Raw genomic sequence first — 25,311 nt, forward strand, 5'->3', positions numbered from 1 at the left:
GCGGGATTTGATTGCAGGACTTCAACAGGACTGGAGGAAACAGAGACTCCACTCTTGGAGGGCACACACAAAGTAGTGTGCACATCAGGACCCAGGGGAAGGAGCAGTGACCCCAGGGTAGACTGAACCAGACCTACGTGCTAGTGTTGGAGGGTCTTCTGCAGAGGCGGGGGTGGCTGTGGCTCACCGTGGGACAAGGACACTGTCAGCATAAGTTCTGGGAAGTACTACTTGGCGTGAGCCCCCCCCCCCCAGAGTCTGCCATTAGCCCCACCAAAGAGCCCAGGTAGTCTCCAGTGTTGGGTTGCCTCAGGCCAAACAACCAACAGGGAGGGAACCCAGCCCCACCCATCAGCATTCAAGAGGATTAAAGTTTTACTGAGCTCTGCCCAACAGAGCAACAGTCAGCTCTACCCACCACCAGTCCCTCCCCCATCAGGAAACTTGCACAAGCCTCTTAGATAGCCTCATCCACCAGAAGGCAGACAGCAGAAGCAAGAAGAACTACAATCCTGCATCCTGTGGAACAAAAACCACATTCACAGAAAGATAGACAAGATGAAAAGGCAGAGGGCTATGTACCAGATAAAGGAAAAAGATAAAACCCTAGAAAAACAACTAAATAAAGTGGAGATAGGCAACCTTCCAGAAAAAGAATACAGACTAATGATACTGAAGATGATCCAAGACCTCAGAAAAACAATGGAGGCAAAGATCAAGAAGATGCAAGAAATGTTTAACAAAGACCTAGAAGAATTAAAGAACAAACATATAAGAACAATACAATAACTGAAATGAAAAATACACTAGAAGGAATCAATAGCAGAATAACTGAGGCAGAAGAACGGATAAGTGACCTGGAAGACAGAATGGTGGAATTCACTGCTGCAGAACAGAATAAAGAAAAAAGGATGAAAAGAAATGAAGACAGCCTAAGAGACCTCTGGGACAACATTAAACACAACAACATTTGCATTATAGGGGTCCCAGAAGGAGAAGAGAGAGAGAAAGGACCAGAGAAAATATTTGAAGAGATTATAGTCAAAAACTTCCCTAACATGGGAAAGGAAGTAGCCACCCAAGTCCAGGAAGTGCAGAGACTCCCAAACAGGATAAACCCAAAGAGAAACACGCCGAGACACATAGTAATCAAATTGGCAAAAATTAAAGACAAAAATTATTGAAAGCAGCAAGGGAAAAATGACAACATAGAAGGGAACTCCCATAAGGATAACAGCTGATTTCTCAGCAGAAACTCTACAAGCCAGAAGGGAGTGGCATGATAGACTTAAAGTGATGAAAGGGAAGAAACTACAACCAAGATTACTCTACCCAGCAAGGATCTCATTCAGATTTGATGGAGAAATCAAAAGCTTTACAAACAAGCAAAAGCTAAGAGAATTCAGCACCACCAAACCAGCTCTACAACAAATGCTAAAGGAACTTCTCTCAGTGGGAAACACAAGAGAAGAAAAGGACCTACAAAAACAAACCAAAAACAAGAAAATGGTCATAGGAACATACATATCGATAATTACCTTAAACGTAAATGGATTAAATGCTCCAACCACAAGCCACAGGCTTGCTGAATGGATACAAAAACAAGACCCATCTATATGCTTGTCTACAAGAGACCCACTTCAGACCTAGGGACACATATAGACTGAAAGTGAGGGGATGGAAAAAGATATCCCATGCAAATGGAAATCAAAAGAAAGCTGGAGTAGCAATACTCATATCAGATAAAATAGACCTTAAAATAAAGAATGTTACGAGAGACAAGGAAGGACACTACATAATGATCAAGGGATCAATCCAGGAAGAAGATATAATAATTATATATGCACCCAACATAGGACACCTCAATGCATAAGGCAACTGCTAACAGCTATAAAAAGAGGAAATTGACAGTAACACAGTAACAGTGGGGGACTTTAAAATCTCACTTACACCAATGGACAGATCAGCTAAAATGAAAATAAATAAGGAAACATAAGCTTTAAATGACACAATAGACCAGATAGATTTAATTGATATTTATAGGACATTCCATCCCAAAACAGCAGATAACACTTCCTTCTCAAGTGCGCACAGAACATTCTCCAGCATAGATCACATCTTGGGTCACAAATCAAGCCTCAGTAAATTTAAGAAAATTGAAATCATATCCAGCATCTTTTCTGACCACCAGGCTATGAGATCAGAAATGAACTACAGGGAAGAAAACATAAAAAACACCAACACATGGAGGCTAAACAATACATTACTAAATAACCAAGAGATCACTGAAGAAATCAAAGAGGAAATCAAAAGATACCTAGAGAGAATGACAATGAAAACACGATGATCCAAAACCTGTGGGCTGCAGCAAAAGCAGTTCTAAGAGGGAAGTTTATAGCTATACAAGCCTACCTCAAGAAACAAGAAAAATCTCAAACAATCCAACCTTACACTTAAAGGAACTAGAGAAAGAAGAACAAGCAAAACCCAAAGTTAGCAGAAGGAAAGAAATCATCAAGATCAGAGCAGAAATAAATGAAATAGAAACAAAGAAAACAATAGCAAAGATCAATAAAACTAAAAGGTTCTTTGAGAAGATAAACAAAATTGATAAACCATTAGCCAGACTCATCAAGACAGGGAGAGGCCTCAAATCAATAAAATTAGAAATGAAAAAGGAGAAGTTACAACAGACACCACAGAAATACAAAGCATCCTAAGAGACTACTACAAGCAACTCTATGCTAATAAAATGGACAACCTGGAAGGAATGGACAAATTTTAAGAAAGGTATGACCTTCCAAGACTGAACCAGGAAGAAACAAAATATGAACAGACCAATCTCAAGTAATGAAATTGAAACTGTGATTAAAGATCTTCCAACAAACAAAAGTCCAGGACCAGATGGCTTCACAGGTGAATTCTATCCAACAATTAGACAAGAGCTAAACCCAATCCTTCTCAAAGTCTTACAAAATATTGCAGAGGAAGGAACACTCCCAAACTCATTCTGTGAGGCCACCATCACCCTGATACCCAAACCAGACAAAGATACTACAAAAAAGAAACTTACAAACCAATATCACTGATGAATATAGATGCAAAAATCCTCAACTCATTACTAGCAAACAGAATCCAACAGCACATTAAAAGGATCATACACCATGATCAAGTGGGATTTATCCCAGGGATGCAAGGATTCTTCAGTATGTGCAATTCAATCAATGTGATACACCATATTAACAAATTGAATAATAAAAACCATATGATCATCTCAATAGATGCAGAAAAAGCTTTTGACAAAATTCAACACCCATTTATGATAAAAACTCTCCAGAAAGTGGGCATAGAGTGAACCTACCTCAACATAATAAAGGCCATATACAACAAACCCACAGCAAACATCCATATCAATTGTGAAAAACTGAAAGCATTTCCTCTAAGATCAGGAACAAGACAAGGATGTCCACTCTTGCCACTGTTATTCAACATAGTTTTGGAAGTCCTAGCCACAGCAATCAGAGAAGAAAAAGAAATAAAAGGAATACAAATTGGAAAAGAAGAATTAAAACGGTCACTGTTTGCAGATGACATGATACTATACATAGAGAATCCTAAAGATGCCACCAGAAAACTACTAGAGTTAATCAATGAATTTGGTAAAGTTGCAGGATACAAAATTAATGCACAGAAATCTCTTGCATTCCTATACCTATACGCTAACAATGAAAGATCAGAAAGAGAAATTAAGGAAACAATTCCATTCACCATTGCAACAAAAAGAATAAAATACCTAGGAATAAACCTACCTAGGGAGACAAAAGACCTGTATGCAGATAACTATAAGACAATGATGAAAGAAATTAAAGATGATACCAACAAATGGAGAGATATACCATGTTCTTGGATTGGAAGAATCAACATTGTGAAAATGACTATACTACCCAAAGCAATCTGCAGATTCAATGCGATCCCTATCAAATTACCAATGGCATTTTTTACAGAACTACAACAAAAAATCTTAAAATTTGTATGGAGACACAAAAGACCCCAAAGAGCCAAAGCAGTCTTGAGGGAAAAAAACGAAGCTGGAGGAATCAGACTCCCTGAGTTCAGACTATACTACAAAGGTACAGTAATCAAGACAATATGGTACCGGCACAAAAATAGAAACACAGATCAATGGAACAAGATAGAAAGTCCAGAGATAAACCCACACACCTATGGTCAACTAATCTATGACAAAGGAGGCAAGAATATATAATGGAGAAAAGACAGTTGCTTAAATAAGTGGTGCCGGGAAAACGGACAGCTACATGTAAAAGAATGAAATTAGAACACTCCCTAACATCACACACAAAAATAAACTCAAAATGGATTAGAGACCTAGATGTAAGACCAGACACTATAAAACTCTTAGAGGAAAACATAGGAAGAACACTCTTTGACATAAATCACAGCAAGATCTTTTTTGATTCACCTCCTAGAGTAATGGAAATAAAAACAAAAATAAACAAGTGGGACCTAATGAAACATCAAAGCTTTCGCACAGCAAAGGAAACTATAAACAAGACATAAAAGACAACTCTCGGAATGGGAGAAAATATTTGCAAATGAAGCAACTGACAAAGGATTAGTCTCCAAAATTTACAAGCAGCTCATGCAGCTCAATATTAAAAAAACAAGCAACCCAATCCAAAAATGGGCAGAAGACCTGAATAGACATTTCTTCAAAGAAGACATACAGATGGCCAAGAAGCACATGAAAAGCTGCTCAACATCACTAATTATTAGAGAAATGCAAATAAATACTCCAATGAGGTATCACCTCACACCAGTTAACATGGGCATCATCAGAAAACCTACAAACAACAAATGCTGGAGAGGGTGTGGAGGAAGGGGAACCCTCTTGCACTGTTGGTGGGAATGTAAATTGATACAGCCACTATGGAGAACAGTATGGAGGTTCCTTAAAAAACTAAAAATAGAATTACCATATGACCCAGCAATCCCACTACTGGGCATATACCCAGAGAAAACCATAATTCAAAAAGACACATGCACCCCAATGTTCACTGCAGCACTATTTACAATAGCCAGGTCATGGAAGCAACCTAAATGCCCATCAACAGACGAATGGATAAAGAAGATGTGGTACATATATACAATGGAATATTACTCAGCCATTAAATGGAACAAAATTGGGTCATTTGTTGAGACGTGGATGGATCTAGAGACTGTCATACAGAGTGAAGTAAGTCAGAAAGAGAAAAACAAATATATATTAACACATATGTGTGGAACCTAGAAAAACGGTACAGATGAACCAGTTTTCAGGGCAGAAATTGAGACACAGATGTAGAGAACAAACGTATGGACACCAATGGGAGTAAGCGGCGGGGGGGGGGTGATGGTGGTGCTGTGATGAATTGGGCGATTGGGATTGACATGTATACACTGATGTGTATAAAATTGATGACTAATAAGAAAAAAAATGCAAACCATATATATTTTTTTTACAATTTAAATAAAAACTCTGGTTTGTAAAGGAAGATTATTCAGCTTTTGAGAACATGGGTTGGAATAATTTTTAAATGTAATTAATCTAAAATAAGCCAGGCAGAGGAAGACAAATAGTGCATAGAAACACTTATATGTGAAATCTTAAAAAAAAAAAAAGCCAAGGGCTAGAAACAGAGCAGAAAAGTGGTTGCCAGAGCAGGCTGTGGGGGAAATAAGGAGAGGTTGGTCATAGGGTACAAAGTTTCAGTTATAAAATGAATACAGTCTGAGGATCTAATGAAAAACATGGTGACTGTAGTGATAACACTGTATTGTATAATTGAAGTTTGCTCAAAGAGTAGAACTTAAATGTTCTTACCTCCCCCCAAAAAGGATAAATACGTGAGGTGATGGATGTTAATTAACGAGATGAGTGGAATCCTTTCACAATGTACACATACATCAAATCACCACGATGTACATTTTAAACGTCTTGTAATCTTATGTCAATTATACCTCAGTAAAGCTGAAATAATAGGTCTAAATATGTTTTATTCATATTTTTTATACTTTTGGATTTACTTAAATTACTTGAAGCTCTCAAACAGTCTAAGAGTTGGACCTGAAAGAACAGGTCTCCATCAGAGACCAGAAAAAACAGAACTCCTCTCAGCCATTTAGCATTTATCACCACCAGTACATATATAGTCTTTGGTTCACTTGTTGTCTAAAGCTATCTTGCCATGGAACTACTCCTGAATATTTCTTTTGGCCTGTCAAACACACACTATAGTTTCAGTGAAACCACGGATTCCTGCTCACCTTCCCCCTCCATTTTCAAGGAACCAAGTAGTTATTTTGGTATGAAGGTCTAAAAATCGTGTTATTATGGTAGTTAAGGGTGACAAATTACAACAATAATAGAAAAGATTAAACAACCAGAGAGTTAAAGTGAATTCAAGCAAAAGTTTTTGTCTGTGCTATTTGGATTGGGTAAATTCAAAAACCACAGGACAGTTTTTGACATTATTATGACTGAAAGCTTGAATAGCTTTCCAGTTTTTTTACTTGTAGCTGGAATATGGTTAAGACTGAAACATACTTATTAAAATGACAGAGCAAATGGTATGGTCGTTTTAATGTGTGGCTAGATAATCAACATTATGAAAGTTCTATTTGGCATATATTCCAAATTTCTTTTAAAAATCAACATTCAGGGGCTTCCCTGGTGGCGCAGTGGTTGAGAGTCCGCCTGCCGATGCAGGGGACACGGGTTCATGCCCCGGTCCAGGAGGATCCCACATACCGCAGAGCGGCTGGGCCCGTGAGCCATGGCCGCTGAGCCTGTGCATCCGGAGCCTGTGCTCCGCAACGGGAGAGGCCACAACAGTGAGAGGCCCACGTAACAAAAAAAAAAAAATCAACATTCAGGAGAGCTTGGAGAAAATTCTCACCTATTGTTATAGAATGGTGAGCTGCAGTACTCCGTCCTATGCTGTAAAGAAATTTAGAGCACATGAGATGGAAGAGACCATACTAAGAGCTATTGTTCATTCTGTTAGTTGTTTTGAGGTTTTTAAATTAAATATTGAGTAGCTATAAAAGAAAGCTTATGAAGCTTACAGAAGATATAAAGAACATTACTGTTACATCTGGTATTCCTTATGTGCCCCTCTCTGATCTTATTAACTTCTTTACCCTTTGAGAGAGCACCATCCTGGATTTTGTAGTTTTATCATATGTGTTTAATCCTTTTGCATGTTTTTAGACTTAATCCTAGGAATTTTATTACATCTTCTTTCATGGCTTCTTTTTTTCAATATTATATTCCAGTGATTTACCCATGTTATTGCTTGTAGCTATATTTCATTGATTTTCATTGCTGAATACATTCCATTATGTTAATATGCTATAATTTCTAGTATCTATTTTACTGTTGATAGGCATTTGGGGCTGTTTCCATTATTTATTATTAGTGGTGCTGCTGTGAACAGTTTCTGTTTGCTGCTTGTTTATAGAAATTTATTCTTGATTTGATTTGCTAACGTCTTAAGGAATGTTCACATCATGTATTTGACTTGTAATTTTCCTATTTTGCAATGACATTTTTAGATTTTGCTATCAAGGTTATTCTTGCTTCAGAAAAGGAGTTACAGAGTGTTACTACATCTTCTTTTCCCTTTTATATAATCTGGAATCGTTTGTTTAAGACTGGAATTACTAGTGTGTTTTTCCATTTGGTAGAGCTTGCCTGTAAGACCTTCTTAACTTAGTGTTCTTTTTGAGGGAGAATTTTAAACTACTGACAGATTTTTAAATTGTTATAGGATTATTCAGTTTTTCTGTTTCTTAAGTCTGTTTTAGTAGGTTACAGTTTTCTAGAAATGTATCCATTTTATGATTTTAAAAAATTAGTGGCATAAAGTTATGTATAATATCCTCTTGTTTTTAAAGAATATACTCACAGTGCCCCCGTTATTCTCTGTAGCATCTGTACTTGTTCCTTATTTCTCATGTTGTTTATTTGTACCTCCTCTCTTTTTCTCTTGTTCAGTCTCACTAGAAGTTTGTCAATTTTGTCAGCTTTTTCAAAAAACCAAATTTGGACTTTGCAGATTATTGTGTATCTGTTTTCTATTTTGTTAATTTCTGATGTTGTCATTTAAAATTACCTTTTTTCTGTTTCCTTGGGCTTATTTTGCTAGTTTTTCTCTCACCTCTACAATGAATAGGTGCTCAGTTCATTGTGATTGTTTTAAAATGCTTTGATACCCTTTCCTTAAAAAAAAAAAAAAAAAAAAGGGACCTGATTTTCCTCCTCTTGTGAACAAGACTTAGTGACTCACTTCTCACAGATAGAATGTGGCAAAAATGATGGTATGTGGCTTCCAAGAATAGGTCACAAAAAGAATAGCTTCTGCCTGGCTTTTTCTCTTTTGGATCACCCACTTGGGAGAACCTAGCCACCATCTAGTGAGAACATACAAGCAGCCCTCTGTGAAGGGCCACGTGGAGAGAAACTGAGGCCTCCCTGCCAACAGCCAGCACCAGCTTGCCAGCTAACAACCTTGGAAGTGGATGCTTCTGTTTCATTCAAGCCTTCAGATGATGTGACCGCAACCTCACGAGACACCTCAAGCCAGAACGACGTAGCCATGCTTTTGAAACCCTGACCCACAAAAACTATGAGAGAGGATAGATATTTATTGTTGTTCTACACCATTAGCTTTTGGTGTAATTCGTCTTGCAACAGTAGAAACTATTATAATATATTCATTAATCAGCAGCCCTTCTACCCTGACATAAGCATTTAAATGCTATAAATTTCCCTCTACACATTGTTTTAACTAAATCCCACAAATTTGGATAGGCAGTATTTTTCATTATCATTAAGATTTAAATATTTTCTAATTTCCATTATTTTTTCTTCTTTGACTTATGAGTTACTTAGAATTATGTTTCATAATTTCCAAATATATATTGTATATTTGTTATTGATTTCTAGTTTAACTGCATTTTGAACAGAAAATATAGTCTATATGATATAATCCTTTAAAAAAAAAACACGTGGGGGCTAAACAAATGCTACTAAACAACCAATGTGGCACTGAAGAAATCCAAGGAAATAAAAAAATACCTAGAGACAAATGAAAATGAAAACATGACAATCCAAAACCTATGTGACACAGCAAAAGCAGTTCTAAGAGGGAAGTTTATAGCAATACAATCTTAGGAAACAAGAAAAATCTCAAATAAACAACCTAACCTTACACCTGAAGCAAATAGAGAAAGATGAACAAACAAAACCCAAACTTAGAAGGAAAGAAATCAAAAAGATCAGAGTAGAAATAAATGAAATAGAGACAAAGAAAACAGTAGAAAAGATCAATGAAACTAAAAGCTGGTTCTTTGAAAAGATAAACAAAAATGACAAACCTTTAGCCAGACTCATCAAGCAAAACAGAGGGCTCAAATCAATAAAATTAGAAATGAAAAAAGTTACAATGGACACCACAGAAATACAAAGGATCATAAGAGACTACTACAAGCAACCATATGCCAATAAAATGGACAACCTAGAAGAAATGGACAAATTCTTAGAAAGGTATAACCTTCCAGGACTGAACCAGGAAGAATTAGAAAATATGAACAGATCAATCACAAGTACTGAAATTAAAACTGTGATTAAAAAACTCCCAACAAACAAAAGTCCAGGACCAGATGGCTTTACAGGTGAATTCTATCAAACATTTAGAGAAGAGTTAACACCTATCCTTCTGAAACTATTCCAAAAAACTGCAGAGGAAGGAACACTTCCCAACTCATTCTATGAGGCCACCATCACCCTGGTACCAAAACCAGATAAAGATACCACAAGAAAGAAAATTACAGGCCAATATCATGGATGAACATGGACGCAGAAATCCTCAACAAAATACTAGCAAACAGAATCTGACAATACATGAAAAGGATCATAAACCATGATCAAGTGGGATTTATCCCAGGGATACAAGGATTTTTTAGTATCTACAAATCAATCAGTGTGATACACCACGTCAACAAATTGAAGAATAAAAACCATATGATCATCTCAATAGATGTAGAAAAAGCTTTTGACAAAATTCAACACCCACTTATGATAAAAACTCTCCCGAAAGTGTGCATAGAGGGAATCTACCTCAACATAATAAGGGCCATATATAACAAGCCTACAGCTAACATCATACTCAATGGTGAAAAGCTGAAAGCATTTCCTATAAGATCAGGAACAAGACAAGGATGTCCACTCTTGCCACTTTTATTCAACATAGTTTTGGAAGTCCTAGCCATGGCAGAGAAGAAAAAGAAGTAAAAGGAATCCAAACTGAGAAAGAAGAAGTAAAACTGTCACTGTTTGCAGATGACATGATACTATACATAGAGAATCCTAAAGATGCTACCAGAAAACTACTAGAGCTCATCAATGAATTCAGTAAAGTTGCAGGATACAAAATAAATACACAGAAGTCTGTTGCATTTCTATACACTAACAATGAAAGATCAGAAAGAGAAATTAAAGAAACAATACCATTTACCATCACATCAAAAAGAGTAAAATACCTAGGAATAAACCTACCTAAGGAGGCAAAAGATCTGTACTCAGAAAACTATAAGATGCTGATGAAAGAAACTGAAGATGACACAAACAGGTGGAAAGATATACCATGTTCTTGGATTGGAAGAAATATTGTCAAAATTGTCAAAATGTCAAAATTGTCAAAATATTATCATATTGTCAAAATGACTGTACTGCCCAAGGCAATCTACAAATGCAATCCCTATCAAATTACCAATGGCATTTTCCATTGAATTAGAACAAAAAATCTTAAAATTTTTATGCAGACACAAAAGACCCTGAATAGCCAAAGCAATCTTCAGAAAGAAAAATGGAGCTGGAGGAATCAGGCTCCCTGACTTCAGACTATACTACAAAGCTACAGTCATCAGAACAGTATGGTACTGGCACAAAAACAGAAATACAGATCAATGGAATAGGATAGAAAGCCCAGAAATAAACCCACACCACTTAATCTACAACAAAGGAGTCAAGACTATACAATGGAGGAAAGACAGTCTCTTCAGTAAATGGTGCTCGGAAAACTGGACAGCTACATGTAAAAAAATGAAATTAGAACATTCTTTAACACCATACATAAAAATTAACTCAAAATGGATTACGGACCTAAATGTAAGATCGGATACTAGAACACTCTTAGAGGAAAACAGGCAGAACACTCTTTGGCATAAATTGCAGCAATATCTTTTTGCATCCATCTCCTAGAGTAATGGAAATAAAAACAAAAATAAACAAATGGGACCTAATGAAACTCAGAAGCCTTTGCACAGCAAAGGAAACCATAAACAAAACGAAAAGACAACCCACAGAATGGGAGAAAATATTTGCAAAGGATGCAACTGACAAGGAGTTAATCTCCAAAATTTACAAACAGCTCATGGGCTCAATATCAAAAAAACAACCCAGTCAAAAAATGGGCAGAAGACCTAAATAGACTTTTTTCCAAAAAGACATACAGATGGACAAGAGGCACATGAAAAGATGCTCAATGTCACTAAAAATTAGAGAAATGCAAATCAAAGCTACAATAAGGTATCACCTCACACCAGTCAGAATGGCCATCATCAAGAAGTCTACAAACAAATGCTGGAGAGGGTGTGGAGAGAAGGGAATCCTCCTACACTGTTGGTAGGAATATAAATTGGTACAGCCTCTATGGAGGACCATATGGAGGTTCCTTAAGAAACTAAAAATAGAACTACCATATGCCCACTCCTGGGCATATATCCATAGAAAAACATGGTTCAAAAGGATACATGCACCCCAATGTTCACTGCAGCACTGTTGACAATAGCCAACATATGGAAGCAACCTGAATGTCCATCAGCAGAGGAATAGTTAAAGAAGATGTGGTACATATATACAATGGAATATTACTCAGCCATTAAAAAAGAATGAAATAATGCCATTTGCAGCAACATGGATGGACCTAGAGATTATCACAGTAAGTGAAGTAAGTCAGACAAAGAGAAATATATCATATCGCTTATATGCGGAATCCAAAAAATGATACAAGTGAACTTATTTATGAAACAGGAACAGACACACAAACTTAGAGAACAAGCTTATGGTAACTGGGGGGAAGGGTAGAGGGGAGGGATAGATTGGGAGTTTGGGACTGACCTGTACACACTGCTATATTTAAAATAGATAACCAACAAGGACCTACTATATAGCACAGGGAACTCTGCTCAATACTCTGTAATAACCAAAATGGGAACAGAATTTGAAAAAGAATAGATACATGTATATGTAGAACTGAATCACTCTGCTGTACATCTGAAACTAACAACATTGTTAATCAACTATACTCCAATATAAAATAAAAATTTTTTAAAGTTAATAAAAGATTTAGCATGAAAAATAATTCAGTGTTATTTTAAAACCTAATAAAACAAAAAACCCAAAGCTAGATGTTTTGTGGGATTATCTCTTGGGTGCATGTCTTAAATGTTGGGGTACCAGATGTGTAGTTCAAACCATTTGCTCCTCAGGGAGCAGCTTAAAGTTGTGAGTTCCTTCCTGATTTTGGGTTGCTGTGCTGGAGATGGGTTTACGGCAAGGTTATGTCTCAGCCTCTCCCACCCATTTCCATGTGGGTTTTTTCTTGTGTAGAAGTCACTCAGGTAGTTTTTAGGTTTCCTTCAGAGAAAACTGTTCCATATGCAATTGTGGATTTGGTGTGTCCATGGGAGGAGGTGAGTTCAGGATTCTCCTATGTCACCATCTTGAATCAGAACTTGGTAAACTTTTTTTAACTTTTTATTTTATATTGGAGTATAAGCCAATCAACAATGTTCTGATAGTTTCAGGTGCACAGCAAAGCGACTCAGCCATACATATAAATGTATCCATTCTCCCCTAAACTCCCCTCCCATCCAGGCTGCCACATAACATTAAGCAGAGTTCCCTGTGCTATACAGTAGATCCTTGTTGGTTATCCATTTTAAATATAGCAGTGTGTATATGTCAACCCCAAACTCCCTAACTATCCCTCCCCACCCTTCCCCCCTGGTAACCATAAGTTCATTCTCTTAAGTCTGTGAGTCTGTTTCTGTTTTGTAAATAAGTTCATTTGTATCATTTATTTTTAGAATCCATATATAACCAATACCATACGATATTTCTCTTTCTCTTTCTGACTTACTTCACTCAGTATAACAATCTCTAGGTCCATCCATGTTGCTGCAAATGACATTATTTCATTCTCTTTAATGGCTGAGTAATATTCCATAGTATACATGTATCACATCTTTATCCATTCCTCTTTCAATGGACATTTAGGTTGCTTCTATGTCTTGGCTATTGTAAACAGTGCTGCAATGAACATTATTTTCGATATAACTTAAAATACAGTCAAGCTACCAATCTGATTTATAGGTTAAATTTGTTTGTTGTTGAATATTCCATTTATAGCATATTATCAAAATGAAAGAACATAGATAACAATCTAAATCTACTCCTACCATTTCCAAGTTGTTTACTCAGTCACCACACTGTATTGCCTGAGTTCCATAAAATCCTAAATAAAGGTTAAAAATGCCCATTTACAATACGATACTTATCTGTGTAAGGGAGTGTCTCATGGTCAGGCAAACTACTTGGGAAACAAAATTATAATCACAGCGTTGCTTGGAAGCATGGAATCGATTGAAGGAGTCTTATTATTACTAATAACGGGAGCCATCATTAACAGAGCAGTTAGTATCGTTCAGGCTCTATGCTAAGTGCTTAATGTGCATTTTCTCACTGCATCTTCACATCCACTCTATGAGGTAGGCAATGTTATTATCACAATTTTACTGATGAGGAAACTAAGGCTTTGGATTATTAAATAACCTTTTCAAGCTCATATAACCAATAAAGCAGCACAGCCTGGCTGTAAATCCATGCTAGTCTTCAGAGCCCACACTGAACCCGAAGCCATACCCCTCACCTTGAAATTTCAAGAATACAGTTAATAAAAGGCCACTTATATTTTAAGACTCCTCTCATTTTAAACCCTATTCTCCTATTCCAGTTTGTTCACTTCAGTGACAAGTCATGTTATCGTAATGACATAAACGAGAAAGAAGAGGCCACAATGAAAAAAGTTCCCTGAAATGTCCCAAAACAGTAAACTTAGTAATTATTTACCAGGACAGGAAAAATATGAGGCACACATTAAATAGTTTCCTTCAGAAAAGGTTAAAATGAAATCTAAAAGTTTTGACATTTACCAACAACATTTTTACCTCGAACATTAAGTTCTATCTGACCCAAGTTGCCTTTAACTTTTTCCTGATTCTTGACTCTTCATTATTTTCCTCAAGAGAAGGAATTTTTAAATTCCACATTTCCTTCTCACTTTTTCAATTTAGGTCAACTACGTAAACCTCCATTTTAATTTGTTCCTCTTTTGCCTTAAAAAAAAAATAGGTTCCATTTATATTTATTCCTACTACAGTTGACCTTTGAACAATGCAAGGTTAGGGACGTCGACCCTCCACACAGTTGAAAATCCACATATAGCTTTACGGTTGGCCCTCTCTGCACTGGCAGATTCAACCAACCATGGACTGTGCAGTACTGTAGTACATATTTAGTGAAAAAACAAAACAAAAACCAATTCCCTTCCCTACCCCCAACACACACATATAAGTGTATCCACACAGTTCAAACTCATGTTGTTCAAGGGGCATATGTATCCTTTGATCAGGGAGTACCCAACCATAATCAGTCATAATTTAGTAAACTGATTCTGCATTTATTCATTGAATTTCAATGACATTCTTTTTTGAAGAGAGATTTCCATTATGTCCTTCTTAGGAAGTCCTGTGATACATTAGAATCCCAGCTCCCAAGTCACTAAACATTCCCAAGCCTCAATTTCATCACCTATAATATGGGGATAATATGTATACCTTCCAGGATTGTTGTGAAGATCAAATACAAGTAACAGAACAGGAGGCTCAACGAATATTAATCCTTTCTTAATCCTTCTCTTTCTTCTTATTTGGATAAGAAAAATGATACAAAGGAAAAGAAAGACTAGCTATATAAGTTTGAAGTTGATACAGAAATACTGGATAAGTTGCTGGGATCTCAGTTCATCTTTGTTCCACAAGAGCAAGAATATGTGAAGGAGGAAGCTATGCTTATTTCTTCCTTCCTTAGGTCTCTGAACTAACTTATAGTCTTCCTGCCACTTTGAAAGTCTGTGCATTTGAGCAAGATAGCTTGTAGTACTGGCAGTATGTGTGTTGGCATCTTTTGTATTTTTCATTGTCTTCAAAACCAACCAAATCAAACAAAACCAACCCAAACTCATAAAAAATTAAGCTATCTTTGAAATTGACTTTACACCAAAGATTCAGGATGCTAAGGCAGAAGACACCAAGAAAAAAAATGTCATGGTACCTTAAAAAAAATTTAGCAAACAGTAATCAAAACAGCATGGTACTGGCACAAAAACAGACATATGGATCAATGGAAGAGAATAGAGAGCCCAGAAATAAACCCACACACCTATGGTCAATCTTTGACAAAGGAGGCAAGAATATACAATGGACAAAAGACAGTCTCTTCAGCAAGTGGTATTGGGAAAGCTGGACTGCTGCACGTAAACCAATGAAGTTAGAATACACTGTTACACCACACACAAAAATAAACTCAGAATGGCTTAAAGACTTAAATATAAGACACGACACCATAAAGCTCCTAGAAGAGAACATAGGCAAAACATGCTCTGACATAAATCAAAGCAATGTTTTCATAGGTCAGTCTCCCAAGGCAATAGAAATAAAAACAAAAATAAACAAACAGGACCTAATCAAATTTATAAGCTTTTGCACAGCAAAGGAAACCATAAACAAAATGAAAAGACAACCTACGGACTGAGAAAATATTTACAAACTATGCGACTGACAAGGGATTAATCTCCAAAATAAACAGCTCATACAATTCAATTAAAAGAAAAAAAACCCAATCCAAAAATGGGCAGAACACCTAAATAGACAGTTCTCCAAAGAAAACATACAGATGGCCAATAGGCACATGAAAAGATACTTAACATCGCTAATTATTAGAGAAATGCAAATCAAAACTACAGTGAGGTATTATCTCACACTAGTCAGAATGGCCATCATTAAAAAGTCCACAAATAACAAGTGCTGGAGAGGGTGTGGAGAAAATGGAACCCTCCTACACTGTTGGTGGGAATGTAAGTTGGTGCAGCCACTATCGAAAACACGATGGAGGTCCCTCAAAAACCTAAAAATAGAATTACCATATTATCCAGCAATCCACTCCGGGGCATATATCCAGACAAAACTATAATTCAAAAAGATCCATGCACCCCTATGTTCATAGCAGCACTATTTACAATAGCCAGGACATGGATGCAGCCCTGCCAATTCAAAAATAATCTTTGTGTACTTGTGTCATGGGGGTGAAGAGGTTGGGAGTCAAGCATGAAAGGGGGAAGGAGTAGCCATGTCAGGGATGTGTGGCCAAGGGAAGCTCCCAATTGTCCTTGCACTCAGCCCTGTACCCCTCTGCTTCTGACTTTTCCCTGCCTCAACCGTCTCCAGCTCTTTTCAGCAGGTGGGAAGCTTTGGTGTGAAGCGTGCAGAAAATCCAGGAATTATGTAATTATGCAGCAGGCCCATGATGCAAACCTCTTCAACACAAACACACATCCTGCACTTTGGCTTGATGTGGTAGCATAACTGTCGCCCTAATTCCTGATACATTTCTCCCCCGCAAGCCATTCTGAATGGAGAAAAGTAACTAACCCGGGCAATGCAGAAGAGCCTTCCACACCCTGCCCAGGATTCCATCATCATCACAAGCAATGTGTTGCTCTAGTACAATGGTTTTCGAAGAGTAGTCCCTGGACTGGCTGCGTCAGCGGAAGATGTTAATCATTCCAGACCCACTAAATCAGAAACTCTGGGGATGGGGCCTGGCAATCTCATTTTAACAAACCCTCCTGGTGAGTCTGCTGCACCTGTTTGAGAAGGACCACTCTTGTCACATTAAGTCTGCTCATCTGTGATAAAGGCCAGACAGCCATCAAAAAACAGGCTGCGGGCTTCTCTGGTGGTGCAGTGGTTGAGAGTCCGCCTGCCGATGCAGGGGACACGGGTTCGTGAGCCATGGCCGCTGGGCCTGCGCGTCTGGCGCCTGTGCTCCGCAGTGGGAGAGGCCGCAACAGTGAGAGGCCTGGGTACCGCAAAAAAAAGAAAAAAAAAGAATTATAAACAAACAAACAAACAAACAAACAGGCTGCAAAGACTCCCAATGCCAGGTCATTTGGCAGAGTTGAGGCGTGGGAGGGGTTGAAGCTAACGGTGCTAGGTTACCACCCCAGTTCTAGAAAAAATGTAAAATGGCATGTCCAAAGTTCTCTGGTCTGTGATATTATATGGCAAGTGACAAGCAAACTTGGCTTCTTTCTAAATGGGTGATAATGTAACAGAGTAACAGCCTGTTTTCCTGATCTTTTGCCAGATTTCCAGGTCATTCAACTTGTAAAATTAGAAGTACCCTGGATTTTACACCCGCATATTAAAGTAACACACATCATGCTTTCTCTTATATGAACAGATAGGTGCTGCATTTCTCATAGGCTGCAGATGTTCACGCAGAGAGAATTCTGAACCATTGTTCTGGTACTAAAAATGAGGCTATACCTAGAAAACATAAATAGGGGCTTGCATTTTCTCAACCCAGAGGGTTTGCCAAATGCTATATTTTGTGTTAACAGGAATTAATAAGAAAATCTTACAAACCTATGTGCACCTGTTTTATATAGTCAATCAGTGAGTCTTTGTTTTCATTCCAGAAGCTTGGAAGCTTCTCCTTGCGAGGATATTTACAGCATGACAGCTCCAACGTAATTTCAAAACACTGGGCCCAGATGTAGTTGTAATCTTGCATTCCACCTAAACACAAGCATATTTAATTTTTTTAAAGGTCTGAAATTGGAGTGAAACCAAGTATCACGTACCTTGGGGACAGGTGAATCAGACGGTTGTAATGAAAGTACATGTAAACAGGAAAAGATGAATTTGACATATTAGCAAGTACAATTAGAGCTTGACATTTTATTATCCAGACATGACAAAGCAATCCTAAATACTCCCATATGGGTGACTGAATCAGAGCTGACTGATGTTTAGCTGTGCATCAAAATTAAGTGAGGGATAGAGAAAGGGTCCTTTTTAAAAATCACAATTACAAAAAGGATTCTTCAAGGGTTTCCCTGGTGGCGCAGTGGTTAAGAATCTGCCTGCCAATGCATGGGACACAGGTTCAATCCCTGGTCTGGGAAGATCCCACATGCCACGGAGCAACTAAGCCTGTGTGCCACAACTACTGAGCCTGCGCTCTAGAGCCCGCAAGTCACAACTACTGAAGCCTGTGTGCCTAGAGCCTGTGCTCCACGACAAGAGAAGCCACTGCAATGAGAAGCCCGCACACCACAACGAAGAGTAGCCCCTGCTCGCCACAACTAGAGAAAGCCCACGCACAGCAACAAGACCCAACGCAGCCAAAAATAAATAAATAAATATAATTTTTTTTAAAAAAAGGATTCTTCAAGTTACATTTCTTCCTAAATTACATTTTAAACAGATATAAACTAGAGTGAGATTTCTTTTAAAATATTTCTACAAACCATTCATAAACACATTTATCCTGTAAAGCTAAGTATATGAATTTGGAGGAATAATAATGGCCAGTGTTTACTGAGTGTTTGCTCTTGCTAGGTACTGTTTGAAGAGCTTCATCATCCACTCATTTAATCCTCACAGTAATTATCACTCGTATTTTACAGATGAGGAAGCTTAATCACAAATGGTAGGTCATGTGCCCAGGGATTCTTGCCAGTGAATGGCTGAGACTAGAGCACAGGCCATCTTCCTAGCGCCCCCATGCTCTCAGCCATCACACCACGCTGAGTTTGGGGATGAGAGGGAAGGTGCCATGTGATTCTCAGGGAGCAGGGGAAGACCCAGGCCCCTGGTACTTCTGGGGTTACCACCGCCCATGCTCACTTTCTAGTTCTTACCTCTCAATACCCTATTTTCAAAGGGTTATAACCGTATTTTATTTTCTAAGATGCAAAACTTTTCATATTTTAAAACCTCTGAATTGGGAAGTATCTTAAATTTGATGGCTGAATAACATCATTGGGTTATTAGTTTGGCTGGAAACTTTTTCTTTCTTGGTGGGACATGTTTTACAATCAGTGGCATCTTGGATTTGAAATATGGTAACTTTGAAGGAAGTAGTCTCTGCCAGATTTTAATTAGTTATACTTGATACCTGCCCAGTGAAATATGTATTCTCAGTTTCATCAGGGTATTTGGGAAGTAATGAAGTAAAAAAATTTTATGCTCATAAAATGGTCAAAATATTATGTAAACATTGAGTAATATCTATGTACATACAGATTTTAGCCAGGAAGAATTACTCTGTCCTTTCTTTTCCTTTACTTACAAGTTTTGTATTTCTCTCTGACCTCATTTTCACCAAGAAATAGAAGAAGGAAAAAAGGAAGAGAGAAATGAAACAAAACAAAAGCCCTTGGCTAGATGGCTGTGTCTCAGGTAGAAAGAAGTTAAATGGCAAAACAGGTGTGCAAAGCACGCTGGATGGAGAATACCAAGTGCGGAGAGTGTGTGCCACTCCAGATAATGCCAGTCAGGCCTGGCTGAAAAAACCTCCAGGCTGAGCCAGAATGCTCTGTTCTAAGCGCCTCAAAGTTTCTGGCTCTGCCCTCTTTTTTTCTCACAGGGATACACAGCTGACACAGGCACACTTGGGAATCACTCCCAATAGCAAAATTAGGTTCCTAGTTAATCTCCCACACATCTGGATCTGTCTTGAGAGTTACAGACAATGCACATGAAAGACAGCACTGCCACTGGGCAGGAGGGGGCCCTCTCCTCCCTATGGAGAGTAGTGAGCGGGGACTAGGCTACAGCCCTGTGGTGGGAGTGGGGAGGCTGTCTCTCAAACATTGGAGAGAAGTCTGGGATGTTCTGGTATCTGGTATCTGGCTGGTTCCTCTCACTTGTGGTCTATGCTTATTTATATTATCTGGAAAGCTGGCAGAGACCTGCCCAGACACAAAAGTCCCAGCTTGTGCAAGACTACTCGACAGCCTGTGCATCCAAAGTGACAACTGAGGAAGTAGCCTGTGTGCAGAAATGCAGGATGGGGGTTGCTGTTGGTAGGGTCAGCTGACCAGTCTGGAAGGGGGCACTTGGCACTGAGGCAGTGGAAACCTGGTTCCAGCCCACTGTCTCCCCTCTCACCCTTCTGTCCTAGGTCCCTCCTATTCTCTGTCAATTTCCAGACTAGGACTCTGACACCCCTGGTCTTCTGCTTATATTATTCCTTCTGACAAGAACACCCCTCCGCCATGTTCCCTACATGGCCAGCTTCTCACTCCCTCCCTCGCCTGGCCATCCTGTTCCAAGGGAGAAAAACTAGAGGGCTTTTTTGTTTAGCCTGCAAAGTGGTTTTAAAATTAGGAGGCTTCATGGAAATATCCAGCTTGCTTCACAAACTGGAAGATCTGGCAATATTGCCCCCCACTTCTGCATGGCAATAATTACCTTGTCCTAAGTAGCAGCTGTCCCCACTGGATGAGACATAAGCATTACATTTCTCTAAGGCCTTCACTACTCCCTGATGTATTTTGGATTTATACCCCTGTGATACACTGTACCTTTTCTAAATCTCTACTTTTAAAAAAATTTTACTTTTTGTTTGGCTGCGTTGGGTCTTCCTTGCTGTGCGCGGGCTTTCTCTAGTTGCGGTGAGTGGAGGCTACTCTTCGATGCGGTGGCGGGTCTCTCATTACAGTGGCTCTCCTTGTTGCGGAGCACGGGCTCTAGGCGTGTGGGCTTCAGTAGCTGTGGCACGTGGGCTCAGTAGTTGTGGACTGCGGGCTCTAGAGCGCAGGCTCAGTAGTTGTGGTGCACGGGCTTAGTTGTTCCGTGCAACTAAGATGTGAGATCTTCCCAGACCAGGGCTCAAACCCGTGTCCCCTGCATTGGCAGGTGGATTCTTAACCACTGCACCACCAAGGGAAGCCCTAAATCTCTACTTTTATTCACATTACATGCCATCACAATTATTTATTTGTATGTTGCTCTTCTCTATTAAACTTGGGCTTAATATCTGTGTCCTGTTCATCTTTCTTGGCACAGTTCCCAGCTCCAAGGTAAATGCTGAACCAGTGTCTGAACTCAGGAGGCTTTGGCAGTAGGGAACATGTCTGAGCATCTCTCAAATGATCAGTTCCCCTCGCTGCTCTGTGATATTAGCTGACAGAGACATGACTGAAGGGACTGCACTGTGCCTAACTTTTGGCAACTGCTGGGGTGAAGGCAGTAAGGAGAATAGCAGAACGAAGAGAAACTCACCTCTGAGTGGATACCAAAAGTATCCATTTACAATTCCACCAGGAAACTCTATTTTAGTTCTACATGGATTTCTTTTCCTCATGTCGGGATTTCTTGAAGCATAGGTACGTGCAAGATATTGAAAAACATCATCATCAGGGGTTAAGCTCCGAGAGTATAATGTTCCAGTGGCTGTACATGAAAGACAGACCAAGACCTTTTAGTTGAAGTTATAGTCGGAGGAAGCACACACCGTATTAGCACATACATCATCACGTCACACACAAAGGCTCTGATTTCCGAGTGAGATCCTCTACCCACTTCCACAAATACTCCCTTTACTCCTCTTCCTAGTTTCTAATGGACATACAGAAGGCAATATCACACAAAATAACCATGTACATGTCTAAACTCAGCTTAAAAGTTAAATACCCTCTTAGTCACTCTTGCTGATTTCTGGAGGTCAGTAAACTTTCCTTAGCTACTGTAGGGATTAAATGAAGCCACTCGAATACTTTAAGTCCTTGGTACATACCTTATCCCACAGTTTTAAGAGGAATCAGAAATTATTACTTACATGATTAGTGTTATTTATTTATTTATTTAGCCGTGTTGCCTCTTGTGGGCTAATTTAAATCCCAATTTTGCTGTTTCACTGATAAATGTCAAGTAATCCCGTGTTGTTATTAGTTCAGCCACCTTGCCCATCTACTGTTTATAAATTGTAGGAAGGATAGCTGAGGGTCAAGAGAATGGGGCTCTTTCTATCCCTGCCAGAGAAGTTAAGTGTGGAGAGGAAGAGTGTATCCCCATTCAGAGGCAGGGAGTTTGCAGTTTCACTCTGGACTTAGAAAGCAAGAGCTGGGCCCAAGTTTGCTTACCTGGAACACCATTATCAAATGGGTAACTGGCCACCAGGGCACCACCGTGGAGGTTTGCAGAAAGGACAAATGTCTCTGTATTCAGCCACTTCATGACTGCCACAGTTTCAGGCTGCCTTGGTACATTATTAAATTCAAAAGCATCGGGGAAATTTCTATTCAGGTCATAGAAGTTACTATTATCCCTTTAAAAGAAAGAATTTTTTAGGGTTTACTATTGCTGTCTGAGGGAGCAGATTCGTGCAGTGTGTAGACCTTTGCTTTGGGCTCCAGGTGTTCTTCCAAATATGAATACAGAGGTGGTGGATGGTTGCCTTGGCAGCCTCCAGTGAATCACAGCTGGCATTCACACAATATGTTGTCCCCTCCCGTGTGACTTGTTCTTGCCAATGGGACAGTAGTGATTCGGATGTAAGCAGAGGTCTGATAAGTGTTTGCATTTCAGGGCTTTTGCTCTTGACACTCCCATTTGGAACCCTGAGACCCCAGTTCTATCCACGTCAAGGGTCCATGTGCAAGAATGAGGAACCCAGGTGACAGCCAGAACTGAGACTCCAGAGATACGGTCCCAGCCAGACCCCAGCTGAGGACCCCGATATCATGGCATAGAGATTAGCCATCCCTGCTGTGCTCTGCCCAAATTCCTAACTTACAGAGTGGAGAGTAAATAAAGAGGTGGTTGTTTTAAGTCCCTCAATTTGGGGGCAGTTTGTTCCATAGCAATTGGTAACAGAAACAACAGGAACATGCTATTTTTTATACAAACGTATTTCTGAAAAGTGGACTGGCCATGTTTAAATAGGCTAAAAAACTTAAACATGGAAGGGAATCAAGTGGTGATTGATTAATCTTTGGTAAAAACAAAATTTTAATTGCACAAATATCAGTGTTTATCAGACATTTGAGAAATTCCAAACTTCCTGAGGCTGCTTGAAACACAGTAAATTTAAATCAGAAATACTACAAGACTCACTCTTCTTTGTGATTAGTTCGTGTGCTGGCTTAATAAATCAACCTGTTTATTGAGGGTCTAGGTACTACCCTAGGCCCTGGGATTTAACCGGGATGAACACAACGGGCAGCCTTCCTGCCCTCATGTAGACATTAAACAAGAAATGAGACATTAAAGATTGTGCTATGAGGGTAGAGTGCCAGGTGATGTGAGAATAATTGGGGCTCTAATATCTGATAGGTTAGGGAAGGAGGCTTTGAAGAAATGCTGTTGAAGCGGGGTGTGGGGGGAGGGGTGGGAAATGCCAGGGGTGAGAAGGCAGCTGGTGGTTGCAGGAGATGAAGGGAGATCTGAGCGGCTGCGGCAGGGTGAGTGCGGGGGAAGAGGCAATGAAGCCAGAGCAGTGAGGCAGGTGCAGGGGTAAAGCAACCTTGCTCAGGATTTTACTTCTTAAGGTCAAAGCAATGGGCAGCCCTGAAAAGTTTCCAGCACAGCAGCGACATGACACAGGTTATGAGATGGTTCGCTAACTTCTCTTTACAGGGCAAAGGGGTCTGATCTGATAGGGGCCTTTTTATGCTTTTGTTGTGTTTTAAATAAAGATAGACTAGCCCGTGCTTACCTTCCCTTATTGTAAAAACAGTCAGGCTTGAGAACAGCTTCGAATCCATCTGGGTTCATTGAAGGCATGATGTGTATCCGGGTACTATTAATTAGATTTGTGATTTCAGGGTCTCTTCCATCGCTGGTTACGAGATATTCGATTAAATGGAGCAGCATTTCCCGCCCTACAGCCTATAGGTGTTAAAGAGAGAAGAGGATATTGTTAGGTGAGAGGAAAACAGTCCCCGAAGCACAAATTCCCCAACAAGAAGCACTACACATGATATGTGAGACCAAAACCGGTTGTCAGACCACCGTTTCTCAGGTATACTGATACTCTGGCACATGGCAATCCATCAGTGGTGTGCTGCAAAACCTTTGTGAGTAAAAGGTTTTTGTTTTTTGGGCTTTTTTTAAGTTAACTTAAAAAAAAAGTACCTGTAAGTAAATAATTTACTAAAAATGAATTAGAGTGGAGTAAAGGTTATTCTTATTATCCTATTTCCAGTTTGTCTGTCTTCCAAATACTTCCCAGAGTGGTGGCGAGACGGGGAGCTAGAGATCAGGCAGGGAGTTGTGCGTCTCCACAAGCATGCCTGGCACACGGGAGAGCCGTGGTGCGTGTCTCGGTGGGTGATTCGTGGAGAACCACTGCAGTAGACATGTAGATTTTAATAGAGAAAAATCTGAGTTTGTAATATGCACAATTTAAGTAGGTTAATTTAAATAGGTCTGATTTTCATATTCCCCTGTTTCCAAGTTCTTTTATCTCCAAATTCCCCTCTTGCACATTTGTGCAATTTTTGCTGTACCTCTGTATTTCTGATTTCCACATCCTCATGTTTCATTGGCACAACATCCTCACAATTTTTTGCCATATCTGCATATTATCTATACTATTATTTCGTTTGCATTTTCTTTACATTGGCTCACTTTTTACTTACATTAAAAATAAGAAACTTTGGGCCTCCCTGGTGGCGCAGTGGTTGAGAGTCCGCCTGCTGATGCAGGGGATACGGGTTCGTGCCCCGGTCTGGGAGGATCCCATATGCCGCGGAGCGGCTGGGCCCGTGAGCCATGGCCGCTGAGCCTGCGCATCCGGAGCCTGTGCTCCGCAACGGGAGAGGCCACAACAGTGAGAGGCCCGCGTACGGAAAAAAAAAAAAAAAAAAAAAAAAAAAAAAAAAAAAGAAACTTTGTATAATTACCATTTTGCTAGATATGTTTCTAATTGTATAGTAAAATAAAAGCATGACTATGAAAATAAACATGGTCACATTCACCTAAAATTACCTTATGTACCAACAATGATTGGGAAACTGAAGGCCTGTGAAAGAGCTTGCTTTATAATCCCCA

General features: G+C 39.2%; 1 protein-coding gene across 1 annotated transcript in view; it reads right to left on the bottom strand.

The window, feature by feature from the left end:
* Positions 1 to 25,311, bottom strand: part of CPM (carboxypeptidase M) — a 92,154-nt gene that overhangs the window by 12,921 nt on the left and 53,922 nt on the right. The window contains exons 4-7 of the mRNA XM_082636826.1: positions 23,975 to 24,147; positions 22,401 to 22,585; positions 21,541 to 21,711; positions 17,893 to 18,045 (exon numbers count right to left, since the gene is read on the bottom strand). Coding sequence (XP_082492952.1) covers positions 17,893 to 18,045; positions 21,541 to 21,711; positions 22,401 to 22,585; positions 23,975 to 24,147 — 682 coding nt within the window. The remainder of the gene's footprint in view (positions 1 to 17,892; positions 18,046 to 21,540; positions 21,712 to 22,400; positions 22,586 to 23,974; positions 24,148 to 25,311) is intronic.

The sequence above is a fragment of the Mesoplodon mirus genome, assembly GCF_964341445.2.
Source record: "Mesoplodon mirus genome assembly, chromosome: 11".
NCBI classification, from domain to species: Eukaryota; Metazoa; Chordata; class Mammalia; order Artiodactyla; family Ziphiidae; genus Mesoplodon; species Mesoplodon mirus.